The following is a 16146-nucleotide window of genomic DNA, read 5'->3' as shown; positions in this document are numbered from 1 at the left end:
AAAAGTGCTGAATAAATAAACTACGCTTGTAGGTGATTCCATGCAATATCTCTACCTTTCAAATAAGCAGCTCAATAAAGTGGAATATCATCACCGTAACTGAAGATAACCAAGGATCCTACAGAAATGTTAAGCCTGTATAAAGATCACAGATTCACACAAGTCTTAAGAACATGTAAGCTGGAATTAGAAGAGCTATGGACATAAACAAATGTTCTCCCTGCTTGTGCCCATGTAGTAACAGGACATGCTGTCTTTCCCTAAAGGGGCCCTAATTCCTAGCTTTTGGTTTTCCTTCAGATCAAACAACATAGGATCAAGGGCATGTGTATGTTTCATTTTTTGTGTGCAAGCTGTTATGTACCTTCTTCTCAATACAGGGTACATTCCGTCTGTGCTGTTTGGGTTGGTTTGGCAGATCCCTAGACAGATGCTCTGTTGATGATATGGATCACCTCCTGCTATTAGCGGAACTGAGGATCCATCCACCCTCTCGACCACTTGCCCCCAGCCCTTTTCTGGTGGAATTTCACAACCTTCTCTGGGTGACAGCTATCCTTTGCATATAAAAGTAATGTATGCAAGCCACACTTTAGTAACTGGCCATGGGATGTCAAATCAAAGGCACCCAAGTCTTTTGGAGCACATTGCCATGCAGATCTTCTCTAGTACCAGCTAGTCAATGCATGGAGCAGAGCTCAATTTAATGATACCCCAATGTAAATGTAGCCCAGGGACCCCTAACGGATCGCATGGTTTCCCATACTGTAGTACACTTCAAAAATGATTTTTAGAATTATTGCTCTCCAACATCATGGTTTCCTTAAAAAAACACGAACCATAGACTTTCAAGTCTCCCTGCTTGCTAACCAGAGTTCTTTGGGGTAATGTAATGAATTTGTAAATATGCCTCCCTTTTCTAAATTTACATTCCCAATCTTACAAACAGCTACAATACCTAAAGAAATAATTCATTTCAGCCTACACAGATCAATAAGAATTTCCAGACCCTGAGAATTCATCTTTAGAAATGAACAGTGTTCCCTTAGAAACAAATTCCACTAATGACTTAAGCCATTACCTTTATCTCCGAGGTCTCTAAAAAAAGTTGGCCCTGGTTTAGTCTTTGCAACATTTCCTAGAGTCGAATCTACCTCCTTTGAACAAACAAAATAAATACCAAGTTAGTCGTGAAACAGGAATCCATTAAAACAAGTAGCAGAAAGAACAAGTGTTCTCTTGAAAAACAGCAGGAGCACTTTGCTTACCTTTTTTGTCAGTTTCTTGGCTAAAGTTTTACCTGTAAAAGAAAAAAAATCACTCAATCATCTGCAAGTCAAAACTTTGATCAAGTTCTGTGGCATTTCTTCAGATTCTTTTATGGGGAGAATGGAAGTAATATGAAACAGAACCAAACTGCCAACTTCAAAATATTCTAATTCCCACAATGCTCAGGAAAGCAGTGTTCAAAACTAATAGGAACAGCCTGTTCAAATGTTCCTGCAATACGAACAAAAATAAAATAAAATAAAACTTTTAGGTATTTCTTATCCTTTTTATTAACTTAACTTTCTACTTATTGCATCACCTGTTGTGCATAGAACCAGGATAACAAAAAGCAGTCATCATGGGGCAACAAAAGACTTATCATTGCAGGTTACAGTAAAAGACCATCACTACAAACAATGGTTGCCTTTGGGGCAGCAGGACCAAATGGCAATGATGTGGCAAGCCATGGCCCCTCATGCTTTGTTTTATACCCTCCCCTTCCTTAGGCATGATGGGGCGCTCCTCTCTCCTCCTTCACTGCTGCAGTAGTGCCAATGCAATGAGTGAGAATCATGTGAGATGGAGGCTTGGTTTGTCTTTCATGAATGGGAAGTTGGAAAGCCCCTCTGCCTTCTGCAACCTGGTGCCTTCCAGATGTGCTGCACTACATCTCCTAGCCTCCATGACCTTTGGCCATGGAGATACATTTGGAAGTCTTCTTCTTCTTCTTTCTTCTTTGGCAATCACTTGTAGACAAGTAAGATTGTCTTCCATGAACATGGTCTTAACAGTGAATCCGTAAGTGACTGTGGAGGCCAATTCTGTATCTGCACATCCTTCCACAGTGGGGACATAAGTTTCTGGGTGGAAGTTGATCACAGTGAGGGTTTACCAAATGTGCCTTCCTCTTAGCACATTTCTCCCTTTTGTCCTGAGTTCAAGTGTCTTCAAAGTCCATGACACCTTTGGTAAAGGCTGTTCTCCAATTGGAGCACTTGCAGGCCAGTGTTTCCCAGTTGTCAGTGTTTCTACTACATTTTTTAAGATTTGCCTTGACAGAGTCTTTAAACCTCTTTTGTTGTCTACCGGTATTTCACTTTCCATTCTTAAGTTGGGAATAGAGTAGTTGCTCTAGAAGACGATAATCAGGCATCTGAACAACATGATGTTGATGAAATTAGTGAGGATTGCAGAGTTATATTCCCTGCCCCCTCCCAAACTCAACTCTTAATGGGGTACGGGGAGGGGGTAAGTTTCTGGAACATGGTCCTATATACCACAACAGAAGGGAAGAGGCAAAATTTACTTTCACCAGAGACCCAGTCAAGAGACCAGCTCATCCACTCAGAGGCAGATAATAAGTTTTACCCATACTGCAAAACTGACCCCAAACATAGCACACCCTCCCCTACAACAAATATTTTTATTTTTTGTTTATTAAATTTGTATACAGCCCTATACCTGTAGATCACAGGGCAGTTCACAACATAAAATTACAATATAAAAAAACACAAAATGCATAAGAAAAACAAGAACAGAAACAAACCAATAACCCCCCCCAGCACATTTAAAAGGGCATGAGATATCAATCAGCCAGAGGCCTGGTTAAAGAGGAACGTTTTCGCCTGGTGCCTAAAGGTGTACAGTGGTACCTCGGTTCTCAAACGTCTCAGTTGACTAATGTTTCGGAACCCGAATGCCAAAAACCTGGAAGTAAATGCTTTTGAACGCGCCCCAGAAATCAAACGGCTTCTGCTGCGTGTTTTTAAATTTTAAATTTTCTCAATTGAATTTGCATACAGCCCTTTGCGCCTTGGTTTTCTAATGTTTCAGAGAACTCAAATGGTCTTCTGGAATGGATTACGTTCGAGAACCGAGGTACCACTATATAATGCAGGCACTAGCCGAACTTCCCCGGGAGAGAATTTCACTAGGGGAGCCACTGCTGAGGCCCGTTCTCATGTTCTGGATCTCTTGTGGAGGAGGCACACAAAGAAGCACCTAAGATGATGGTCGCAGGGTCCAGGTCGGTTCATATGGAAAGAAACATTCCCTGAGGTACAGCAGTCCTGAGCCGTTTAATGCTTTATAGCTCAAAAACCAGCACCTTGAATCAAGCACTTATTCACACAGAGAGGAAAAAGGTGCGCACAGGTACAGCAAGGGGAGGAGGCAAAGCCAGCTCCCTTATGACCACAGCCGTGAAGATACCTCAGTCCTATAGGCACAGCCCTAACTTGGGTTGTGTATCTTGTTCACAACAGAGCAGGGATGGGGAAGCCCTGGCTCATGGGCCAAATGCATCCTCCTAGATTCTCTCCAGGGCACCACTCACTCTCACTGCTGCTCGCTCCCCTCCAATGCTTTTGCCTGGCTGGAACCTGTTGTTGAACAGTGACAAAGGCTCTTTCTTGCCAGGATCACAGAACTGCAGAGCTGGAAGGGGCCTCGAGGATCATCTAGCCGAAGTGCAGTGCAGGAATATGCAGCTGCCCCATATGGGGATCGAAGCTGTGCCCTTGGTGTGGTCAGCACCATGCTCTAACCAACTGAGCTATCTAGTGATGTGGGAGATTTGTAGAACCTTCTGGCTCGTGTGTGGCAGGAATGTTGCATCTGCTGCTCTGTTCACTTTTGCAGACGGCCCTGCCCACCCCTGCCATGAAGGTCCTGGAAGATTGCTTGTGAGGGAATATGCCCCACCCTTGCACTAGGAAGTACGATGCAGCGTTGGGAGAGTTGGGCAGAATGTGATCTTAACCAGGCTGCTATCAATATTCATAAGACTGTCGAGAATAATGCAGCCCAACGTGAAGCCCTCTGTTCTGATTCAACATGCCTTCTGGATACACTTACATTAGAACACCCATGAGCACATTTACAACTCAGCTGGGCTTCAACCCTTCAGTTGCTTTAATGGTGTCCAGGGTCCTGTAAGTGCAGGAACAACACAGGAGGGAAGCAACTTGACCCTGAACACGGGAATGATTTCAGGGAAAGGGTACTAGACAATAAGAGGCAGAATCAGTTACACAAAAGATTATGGGTGCGAGAAAACCCCAATAAAACAGCTTGATATGTGAGATTTATGGACATGTGACAGAGGAGAAAAAAGTAAGTCTTGAAGCAAGAGATTTCAGCAGCGAGTTATAAATATTACTACTCCAAAGCAGTGCCACTGATTCGGTGAGACTGCTGTAGAATAAATGCATTTTAAAACTTCAGCCTGTTTAACAAGGCATTTTTTTCAGGTGGGGAGAAAGGAGGGGAAAAAAGTTCTTCCACTGTGTCTTTTCCACAGTATTCCTAGTTCCTGAATGCAAAGGGTATGTGAAAGCTATCTGGCGCGACACTTTATTGCAGCATTCCATTACACAGCAGAAGTACTGGGAATCAATTTATAATCTTGGAATGCATCTGGGGGTTGACACCAAGTAGGTTCGGCGAAAGACTCAACTTTTCTACAATTTTATCATCTTCACTCTGAGTACGTTTACTCATGCAAACCGAAGGCCGAGTTTCATCATCTTATTTACCGCAATAAAATGTAACCTTCAACGCTCTAAAATACAGTGTTGCTCCCCCCCCCTTTTAATTGTTATGTGCATGAAAGAATGGAAACTACTTCAAGCCTCAGATCTTCCAAGCCTGCGATGGAATTTTGGCTCAGGAAATAAAACTGAATGTTTTTCAAAACATCCCCACCTTTCTTGGAGATTCCATTATATGGTTTTTAAACAGAAGAACGATGAAGCACCAACCAGGTACAGGTACATTTTGTTACGGGCAAAGGGCCATTTCCGGCCTTAAACGTAAAGGTACACATACAAGCAAAAATGATTTTCCACAGGTCAAGAGAGTAAGTGTTAGCCGACAATTGCACCCACGTCAAGAGTAAAAATTTCAGTATTATACTGCTGTAGGTAGGTGTGGTCTTTTGCCATATAAATTTTAACAATGGACTTTTCTGCCATCTATCATCTCCCCGCACTAATGTTCCAAATTAAACTTGACATCAGTGCTGAATTAGTAGTATTATAATGGCGATGGATTAAACTAGTGTACTTTTGCGTAGAGCTTACACACATTATTTCCATGCAGCTAAAAAGAGCTTACAAGTGACAAAGGATGCTTAGAAGAAGAAAAACCTTTTGTACAATGGGAATCCTCACCCAACTATTAGTGATGAAGTTAGAATGCCAAATGAGAAGAGGAAGGTGTTAATTCTTTCCCTGAATTTTTCCGTAACTTAAAGTTTTCTTTACCTATTATTTAGGTAGGGCAACACCAGGCAAATTAGAACTATAAATCCCACTTGCATGCATTTTCCACTTGTATTGCCCAGTGGCTGGAAACAGCTCCGCAGTATTTTAGGCAGGAGTCCTTTACCATATAGGAACTGAGCTTGGGACCTTTTGCATGCACAGCACGTGGTGCGGAAGACGTGTCGCTTTATTTCCCTCTCTCCCCCACATGTGCCTCAAAGTAGTTTTATCCTGCCATTTCTTCTGCTTTTCTCCTTTCACAATTTGTACCTAGCCCCCCCCCAAACCAGCCAGACGCTTTTCATCCTCTTCTTCCTCTTGTAACAGGTTTTCCTCTTTGCAGCCTCCTCTTCCACATTCCCAGTCTTTATCATATCATCATCACCACCTCCAAATACCGTGGTACCTTGGTTCTCAAACACCTTGGTACTCAAACAACTTGGAACCCAAACCACTGCAAACCCAGTTTCCCCAGTTTGCGAACTTTCTTCAGAAGCGAATGTGCTTCGTTTTCAGTGTTACGCTTCCAATTTGAGTGCCACACTTTCGTTTTGAGTGTTACGCTGAGGTCTATCTATTTATTTTATGCTTTTGTTTTTGCGGCTCTCTTTTTTTAGTTTTTGTGACTGTGTGGAACCCAGTTCAGCTACTGATCGATTGATTGTGTGACTGCAGTACAGTGGTACCTCAGGTTACAGACACTTCAGGTTACAGACTCCGCTAACCCAGAAAGAGTACCTCGGGTTAAGAACTTTGCTTCAGGATGAGAACAGAAATCTCACGGCAGCAGCGGGAGGCCCCAGTAGCTAAAGTGGTACCTCAGGTTAAGAACAGCTTCAGGTTAAGAACGGACCTCCAGAACGAATTACCGTAAGTTCTTAACCCGAGGTACCACTGTATATGTTTTACTGCTTTCATTTTATGGATCAATGGTCTTGTTAGATAGCAAAATTCATAGTTAAATAGCTGTTTAACTATATATATAACTAGATAGTTAAATTGCTGTTTTAAGGGTTGTTTTTAAAGTCTGGAACGGATTAATCCATTTTGCATTTCTTTCTTTTGGAATGTACGCCTTGGTTTTGGAACGCTTTGGTTTTGGAACGGACTTCCAGAACGGATTACGTTTGAGAACTGATGTACCACTGTAGTAACCTTTTCACAGAATCCCAGGATCTTCTTCCAGTTTCCTTCAGTGCCCTCTCTGGCCCTTTCCCCTCAGAGGAGATAGGAGAGGCTTCTCGACTTGGGATGATACCAGGTAGGAAGGAGGACTGGGGTGTTGGGTTGTGAGTATGTATGTGAAGTGGTGGGGCCAGACAGTGCAGCAGTAGCTCCAGGAGCTTATCTTTCCCTCTTCCTCAGCCCATCCATCCTTTATACTTCCTTTCCCCCCAAAGATTTTTATTAAAGTTTTCACAATGCAATAAAACAATATCTAAAACAAATGGAATCAAAAAGACAAGAAAGAGGGGGGGGACAAGAAAAGAGAAAAAGAAAAAGAGAAGGAGGAGGAAAAGAAACAGAGAGGTAGGAAACATTCAAATAGTAGCAATAATAATAGCAACAACACAAAATTATATGTATGTAGCCCTGTGTCATAACTATACCCAGTGCTTTTTTTCTGGGGATACGCACCCCCCAAACATTTTGTGAATCTTTGTACTTTTGTCCATTTACTATATTTATTTTTCACAATTTGAATGAGAGTACCCCTAAACATTTTTTTTAGCAAAAAAGCACTGGCTATACTTTAATCTTCAATCCACATTACAAAGAAGTGATTCTTCCCCCTTCCTCAGCCTCATCCTTTATACCTTGTGTTCTTTCCCACCCTTCACTGGCCCTTGGTTGGTCACTGTCAGTTTCATCTCTTTCCTGTTGTCCCCACAACATTGCATGGTTCAGCCTCGACCCTGCATTTCTCTCTAGTTAATTCCCTCTCCAATGTGTACCCATGTTCTGAGCCCGCTGGGAGCTGCTGTAATCGGTTCAATCAATAGGCTGTATCACGGCCATGCAATGGGGTACAGTGCCGAGGGCTGCCCAAAAGAGGGCTGAGGCCCACTGGCAATCTCCAGTCCCCATGCTGGAAATACCCTGGGCTAAGTGATTCTGCAAAGAGATTTCCTGCTTTGAAAATACTGAAGCCTCACAATAACAACTCACAAATTAACAGTAATTTAACAGCAAAGTTGAAACAAACAAACAAAAACCCTCCAGAAACTTACGTCCGGATTTGTCAAACATCACTGAAAACAGGAAGTCCCTTGGAGTCATGTAATATTCGCCTTCGTATTCCAAGGAAGCAAACTGCATAAAACGTTGCTTTCGGATGGACAGCTTTTCCGCCATCTCTTCATCGACATTATCCTCCTTCTGCAATAGAGGGAGAAAGTAGCACACAGTTAAACTCGCAGACTGTTACAATCAGCAGCCATGAGTTAATGAAAGAAGTTTACAGTTCTTTTGTCAAGCAGCATTCCTCCCCATTTTGCAGCAGCAAATCATTTTTGAAACTGAGGGGATTTTCCACAGCGGTTTGCAAAATTGTGTGTGGACCCAGTTCAAATCCCAAATCCAGCTGAGGGCCTGAGTTTTCCTGCCACAGTTTTAAGATATGTGAAGATAAAAACCAGTAATATACAATCATCCTTCAGGGCTGAGTGCCAAGAACTATACACCACATTACATTTGCATCTCTAACACAAAAGACCAGAGTTGTTAATATGCAAAATGTTTTTATCCTCTTGGGTGTATTTGAAAATATGGTATAAATATTCTGTTGCAGGAAGTCATTTGCTTCAGTTGGTGAATATCATTCATCTAGCCCATGGGTCGGCAAACTAAGGCTCGTGGGCCGGATCAGGCCCAATTGCCTTCTGGATTTGGCCTGTGGACGGTCCGGGAATCACTGCATGGATCGCCAGAACACGCGTTCTTTCCCTCTCCCTGTCTCTCCCTCACACGGCGCCAGCGCCTCCTCCCTCCCTCCTCCTGGCTTCTCCCCACCCTGCCTAGAGGAGGAAAGGGGCTGGGCTTTGTTGGTGCCAGCAGCAGCAGCAGCACTCGAGCGGCCGCCATTTTAAGCAGCCCCTCTCCAGAGCCCTTTCGCATGCCACTCATCATCACTCCGCCGCCGCCAACAGCCCCTGCTGCTCGCAGGACACAGGTAAGCATGCACCGGGACTCGTGGTGCTCTTGCATCACCCCCCCCCCCAAAATAAAGTCTGCCCCCCCAAGGTCTGAGGGACAGTGGACCAGCCCCCTGCTGAAAAAAAATTGCTGATCCCTGATCTAGCCATATATTTGGGACTTGTGATTATGAATTTTCCTTCCTAAACAGGATTTTATGAATGCTGCTTTAGTTGTCAGGTAAAACACCAATACTTGCAAGTTATTAAACTTCAGAATTCATATCATATTGCAATTCGGGAATCTCAACTAAATTATCCACAACAGATGGCCATCCAACCTCTGCTTAAAAAACTCCAGTGAAGGAGAGTCCACAACCTTTTGAGTCCGTTCTACTGTCGAGCAACTCTTACTATCAGAAAGGTCTTCCTGGTGTTTTGATCTAGTCTCCAATAGATTACCTTCTCCCCATTTTTCCTTGTCTAAAGTTAGAAGGTGAAAATGACAACGGGCTGGCAAAGTCCTTCCTCACCCTCCCCATTTTAATTTTTGTGTGTGCCACCCTCCCTCTCTCAACTCTGTCCTAAAACAAAGGTAAAATACGAAAACCTCTCTCAAATTCAACTTCAATCTCCCCAATGGCTACGAGTTCCATTCTTCTATGCCACTTACAATGGCCAAACAGTTGGTACCTGGAAGTCATGCCACACAGCAGCATGAAAATAAATCAACAGTTTAGTTGATTCTTGCGTGACATTTACAAATTTTGCAGAGGTGGAAGTTTAGTGCAACCTGCATAAGCAGCTTATGCCAAGCTTTTTAAAAACAAATCAATTTTTTGTGTGCATATCGCTTAAGAACAGATGGGGTTTTTTTTATTAAAAATCCCAATTATTCACTAGCAAAGCAATGCTTCCAAGAAAATATACTTCCAGTGAAGTGTGCATAAGATTGCAGTCCAAGCCACTGTCTGGTATTCTGCTCAGAAACTGAAGCAGTAATAATAATAATAATAATAATAAATAAAAATAAAAATAAATAAACAAACAAATAAATAACTGCTCTCAACACCAAGGAGCTGCTTGCAGCCTGAAGAGCTTTGAAATCTTCTGGCTAGTGGTTATGGATATTGAGACACCAAAACCCATGAAGAGTTATCGCATTTCACTTTGTCTCAAGGCATTTATAGCCAACATTAATGACACTGTTTTGGACTGTTTAAAGCAGAATTCTTGTAAACGGCTGCTTGTCTTTGATGAGGAATGTGATAATAAAAAGCTGAGGAAAAAATGGAAAGAACTTCGTTTTTTTCCACTGCTTCTGGAGATATCTTCTATCCTTTCATATTTTTCTCAAAGTGATAAACTGTTACTGATCTTTCAGAAGTTTTAGTAAGATGCTTAAGTGCTTATTTAAGGTAGAAGTGGAATGAAATCTTAGAACGTAGAACAGGACTAAAGTGCTCCAAATGTTCCCATTTTATGTTAGACATCTTACACCTTTTTAATAAGCCAATTTGTTATAACAACTATAAAATCTAGGACAATGCACCTGTTCAGGGGTGGAAAAAAATTATTTGTAACTGCACAAACCCATTTGGGCAAAAAACAAAAACAAAAGAAACTGGTGTACATGTGTGCCTGGGAATGCTGATTAGGTGAGTGTGCTGTGGGAGTGTGATTAAAGAAGTGGAATTATTCAGATTTATACAGCATATCTGTATCAGTTTTTGCCCATCATAAAACTTGCTTTCATTATAAAGCAGCAAAATAAAATAAAAGTCAGATTTTTATTTTAAAAAATCTTTCATCTTGAATTATCTCCAAGATAAATAGGATTCACATTTTTCCCTTCCAAAACACACATGCTCTTTTATCTACTGCAATTGTTGTATAATTCTATTCGACTGGAAGTGCCAGGTTTTAAAAGTTCAATTCTATTTTCATATTTACTATATCTTATCCTAACCACTATGCAGCACTTGAATGCAGATCATAAGTATTCTGAAATGAATGCAGATCAGAAGTATTCTGAAATGTGTCAGCAGTCCATCCACAAGAATATCTCACTTAATTATTACAAACAAAATAGTATCACATCATTTTTCTTTATTGTTTATCAAAGCTTTAAACAAGACATTTGTTAATGTCTGAGATGGACCAAGTTGTAAGAAAACAGAAGGAACCATAAAAGCCTAATTAGTTTGCTACTTTACTGAAGACTTGAATAAGAATTGTGAAGGGAGGAAATTAATTATGGAAAACCAAATTGAAATAAAACCCTTAAAAGCATTGCCTCAGACTACTAAGAAATCCAGTGGATTCCTTACCTCTTCTTGCTTTTAGAGCAACAAGAGGCCAGTCTTCTTTATCCCTAGCCAAATATAGATCACACACTGAAAAGAATTCAACAATTTATGTCCAGCATATGGTCAGCCAATGTAGAGGTTTTTCTCAGCAGCCTGTTGCCTTCTAAAATAAATTACCCATACTGGCTTTTATTCAGTGTATCCACAGCAACGTAATATTCAATGCCACAGCAATACAGCATACTCTGAACTACTCAAGCTAACCTCCTACTCTGAATGCCACATCAATGGCAGTGCTTCAAGTGTCAATGCTATAAGGCAAGTGCAATGGCAAATAGAGGAAAGCTAAAAAACAGAGTTGATATTGCATACTAATTCATAAAAGCTCCTTCCATTCACTATAAAAAACAGAGTTATTTCAAGGACTGGTACCAAAAAGGGTCTTTTAAAGAATACTTCTATAAGGATAATTAAGACTGAACATCAACCAATTTTAATAACAATATACTAGAAAAAAAACCATTACACTACAGTGAAATGTGTTCAGTTAATGTTAAGGGTAGAATTTCAGCTAATGACTTTGGTTGTTTTATTGTGTCTACATACAGCAAGGGCGTTCCCACCTATCAGATGTTCCACAATAGCAAGGCACCAACCGAATTAATGAAGGATGGGGTTTCAACCTTAACTCTGGATGTAACTGCTTTTGTGGTTTTATATTAGACACCCAGTGTTAACTGGGAATGTTAATGGCAGATCTCTAATAGTTAATGGTGTATTAGGTTTGAATCACTTCAAAGAAGTCTCAAGTGACGCACGTGTCTTCCCCTTCCATTGACGTGGCAACTGATCAGCTGCAAGGAAGCAATTTATGTCTGAGCATTTTTTGAACACACAAATACTCTGGGGCTGGCACAGTAACATGCTGCAAGGCAGCCCTTTTCTCTGTAAGTGTATTTTTTAATTTGAGCTATAAATCTGCTTAGGTTAATTGATTTTATTTGAAGGTGGGGGGGGAGACAATGGCTTTCCTCATTTTGGTCTGCGTAGGAAACCTGGCCTGAGGCGGCTATAACAGCATATACACAATGTGCTTCCCCCCACAGCAATCCTCTGTGAAGCCTATAAAATGTATCTCAGAGGAGAACAATGGATCTTAATCATAGGCCATTTAGTTCTAGCAAAGGAACAGAATAAAAAGGCTTTACACATTTGTTTCTTCAAATCTTAACACGTACCATAAATAATGTGTTAAGCACCTTGTTAGTTATTAATAATGTGATGTTCACAAGAAGCTGTGGAAAATAAGTTTCATGCATTTGGATCCATTTTGTAATCCATGTTAAATGCCTGGTGTCTACTCATTTAATTTTCTCTCTAGCATTTTCCTGCTTTTTGCAGTGCTATTTCCTTGTCCATATTTTTACAATTTCCTTCCTTCCCTAGCTATACAGTACTTCCAAACCCATTACCCTTGGTTGCTGCTTGGGCAAAATGGCCTCACAGACAGGTTGGAAATTCTGTAGGTGCCTACTACATCCTTTTCTGAAACCTTCCAATCTCGCTAGGGCAACCCACATCTTAAGTCATCTTTAATCTTGACTATAGTACTGCACTCTGCCTGGGGCTCCACTTGAATACCATTCTAAAACTTCAATTGGTTCAGAATCTTGCAGCCAAGTTACTTATAGGGGCAGCATATAGAACTCACACTAACCCCACAGATGCTCTTCCTTGTCTTTCATATGACATGGAGGGAAAGTCACATTTCTCTCTTCACATCTACCTTTGTATATCAGGAGACAAACATAATCCTTCCATGCTTTGCATATCAGGTAAGATTGCACTTATTGGTCTCTTACTTGACGCACAGTAACAATGGACCACTGCAAACATTATACAATTCGTACACGGAAGCAATTCAGCATAGAAAGTAGCATGTAAACCATGTGTCCATGCAGCAACATGCACATTAGCAGAATAAGGTGGCTGCAAACCAATTCTTGCACATTCTTTTGCAATGTAAAGTTTAAAGCATCACCAAGTGCAACAAGGATCCCTTCACTGTTGATACAAGATATTAAAGGTCATGGTAACCACCAAGAATAGGGAGACAATGCTTGCTATAGACGGAAGTTTGCAGTTACAATTGTATTTCAATCTTCCAACTGTACCCTGGAAGCTATTGCATTATGAATGAATATGTATGTCACTAGTATTACATGCTGGCTGCTAAAAAGCTTTACATAGTTCATCTTTTTGTTATTCTTTTTTAATCCAGCAAGCTCCAGCTTGGCTTAGATTTTTCCTGAAATATAAACTGAAGGGGTGGGGAGCAAAAGACAACTAAAGAGAACACAAAGGCAGGGAAGGTCCACAAGTTATAACAAGCCAGGAACCAACTTGTTTAACAAGCCATACATTTACACTCCAGCCTGCAAGTTATCACATTGAACTACTTCAGAATGACACTACAATAATCATTCTTTTCACACACTGATTTAAGAAGATATACACATGCAGAAGTGTGGTGTTGGTGGTTTTTCTTTCCTCGTGATAGGAATAAACCAGATTTTCTAGGGAGCTAGCTTGGAGAGGGGAGGGATCCTATTCTCACTGGCATATTCTGCTCTTTCCCCCTCTTCTCAGCCTCCAGGCAATTCTAAGTGGGAAAGGGACAGGTCTCAAGCCTACCTTGGAAGTCATAGCCTCAAACTGTAATGCCCTGTGGCACATTTAAGGACAAGTATTTATGGCACAGGGATGCGGGTGGCACTGTGTGTTAAACCACAGAGCCTAGGGCTTTCTGATCAGAAGGTTGGCGGTTCGAATCCCCGCAACGGGGTGAGCTCCCGTTGCTCGGTCCCTGCTCCTGCCAACCTAGCAGTTTGAAGGCACGAAGTGCAAGTAGATAAATAGGTACCGCTCCGGCGGGAAGGTAAACGGCGTTTCCATGCGCTGCTCTGGTTCGCCAAAAGCGGCTTAGTCATGCTGGCCACATGACCCAGAAGCTGTATGCCGGCTCCCTTGGCCAATAAAGTGAGATGAGTGCCGCAACCCCAGAGTCGGTCACGACTAGACCTAATGGTCAGGGGTCCCTTTACCTATTTATGGTACAAGCTTCTGCAAACTTGACCACACTTAATCAAGTGCCTTGTGAAATTATATATGGAAATATGATTTATAAATATTTAAAAGAAAAATAAGATAAATGAAAACATCATCAATTGGCAACTACATATACAAATAAGGAAACAAGAAGGAATTCATGTGAACACACTTTTTATAAACACAAGTCTCACTGGGCTATTTGGATGGCATCTATCAAGCTATATGAGTAAACTAAGATGGATGCATTGACTGCTATTGTTTTGTTAATGTGAGCTGGTTGGGTCCCCCTCTCTCCTTCCTTCCTTCCTTCCTTCCTTCCTTCCTTCCTTCCTTCCTTCCTTTCATAAATCTGCAATAAAAAATAATCCTATCCTCCATGAATTTGTGTAACCATGTTTTAAAGCCTTCCAAGTTGGTGGTCATCACTGCCTCCATAACTTAAGTATGAACTGTAAAAAGAAGTACTTTTCTCCTGAATCTTCCAACAGTCAGCTTCATTATTCAAGAGCTATCTACTACAATTTGTTTCTACTCCCATAACAATCTGCATTTCTATTCAGAATAGACCCACTGAAATGAACAGAGTTGTTTGTCCTGATTATCAAAGTCCATTGAGTTTTAAAATTCCACTCTGACTGTAAAATTGGATTGCAACACATGAAGTTTGTAACAGTCGTGGCAAGTGGGGCAGGGTGTATGTGTGTTTGTGTGTCAAACTGGCAGACACAGAAGCGGAAGTACTTTCTTTTCCTAATTTTTAAAATTATTATCTTATTTCTTTCCTTTCCCTCTTTCTTACTCTTTTTCTTCTCTTTTTTCCTTTGGTAAGATATTTAAATTAATGTTTTAGTTTAGGAAAAAAAGATATTTGATATTATGTTTTGTATTTTTCTTTATATTCTAATAAAATTTATTCTTTTGTAAAAGGGAATGTCACGTCCCTCTCCTCATCCCATTTTAATGAAACTGTTAAGTTAAAAAAAGTGGGGAGAGATGAAGCATCACAGAACAAACGACCCTTTAATATAAGAGAGTATGAAGCAGTACATGTTAACAGAAAACTTTTTACACCTACTTTTGGTACCGCTAACAGAAGGGTTAAATCTTGACCCATCATAATGGACTGTTCAGAGAAAGAATGTGCAGGTTTCCCTTTTCTAGGCCTCCAGTCCTACCACTGAAGTTGCTCTTATCAGAAGCTCCTGTATTCTTGGAAGCAGACTGATAGTAAGTACTCCATTAAACTTCCTTGGGAGGTCCAGAATTCAAAGCAAAGCAATCCTTTTCACCTCCTGCTAAAGGTTTTCAACACTATTTCCATCTCGGCATTTTTTTTTTCAAAAATAGTTTCTGTATAAAAATGTTTATTTGAAGAAGGATAAAGCTATGCGTGAAACAGGTTGAGTCAAGTTACACGTAAATTGGTGCCATCTCCTTTTGCTCAATAAATGTATCCAAACATCCCAAGACTTCAGGTACTCCTACATCTTTCCAAAGCTGTCAAAGTATTTATTTATAAATGGGGGTAGTATATTTAGCCGTAAAGAAACTTTTGCTTTATTTTTGCCAGAGAAGTTTTTACCAAGGAAAAAAAAGGTTGGATAAGGCTCTTTTCAGTTTCATGTAATGTGGAAGACTAGTGCAATATGTGGCTGTTTTTAAAGGAAACATCCAGTTTTTTCAACGAGGAACTACAGACCTACTATTTGTAACGAAAGTGTAGCGCTGATTCCACTTTGATAGTTAAATTACCAATTGTTGCTGCAATGGTGTACAAAGTAGCTTGCACTGATTCAGGCACGAAAACAACCTGTCTGTACTACTGTCCTGCTGCATCAGGTTGCTACTGAGTGTTCTTCAGAGAGTTCCAGTGTGCAAGAGAGATGCCTATTAGACAGCAGTGTGTACACCTCTTCCTCTTCCCCAAGCTACTAATGTATCTATAATGTCCCTGCTGGTGTACAGTGGTACCTTGGGTTACATATGCTTCAGGTTACATACGCTTCAGGTTACAGGCTCTGCTAACCCAGAAATAGTACCTCGAGTTAAGAACTTTGC

At 40.9% G+C, this 16146-nt stretch overlaps 1 protein-coding gene across 1 annotated transcript in view; it reads right to left on the bottom strand.

Moving 5' to 3' along the window:
• The window catches only part of MICU2 (mitochondrial calcium uptake 2), a 64469-nt gene that overhangs the window by 27694 nt on the left and 20629 nt on the right, over positions 1–16146 (bottom strand). The window contains exons 2-4 of the mRNA XM_083609216.1: positions 7766–7913; positions 1269–1300; positions 1082–1157 (exon numbers count right to left, since the gene is read on the bottom strand). Coding sequence (XP_083465342.1) covers positions 1082–1157; positions 1269–1300; positions 7766–7913 — 256 coding nt within the window. The remainder of the gene's footprint in view (positions 1–1081; positions 1158–1268; positions 1301–7765; positions 7914–16146) is intronic.

This window comes from Podarcis filfolensis (genome assembly GCF_964270895.1).
Source record: "Podarcis filfolensis genome assembly, chromosome: 4".
Lineage (NCBI taxonomy): Eukaryota > Metazoa > Chordata > Lepidosauria > Squamata > Lacertidae > Podarcis > Podarcis filfolensis.
This window is presented reverse-complemented; position numbering and strand designations above follow the sequence as displayed.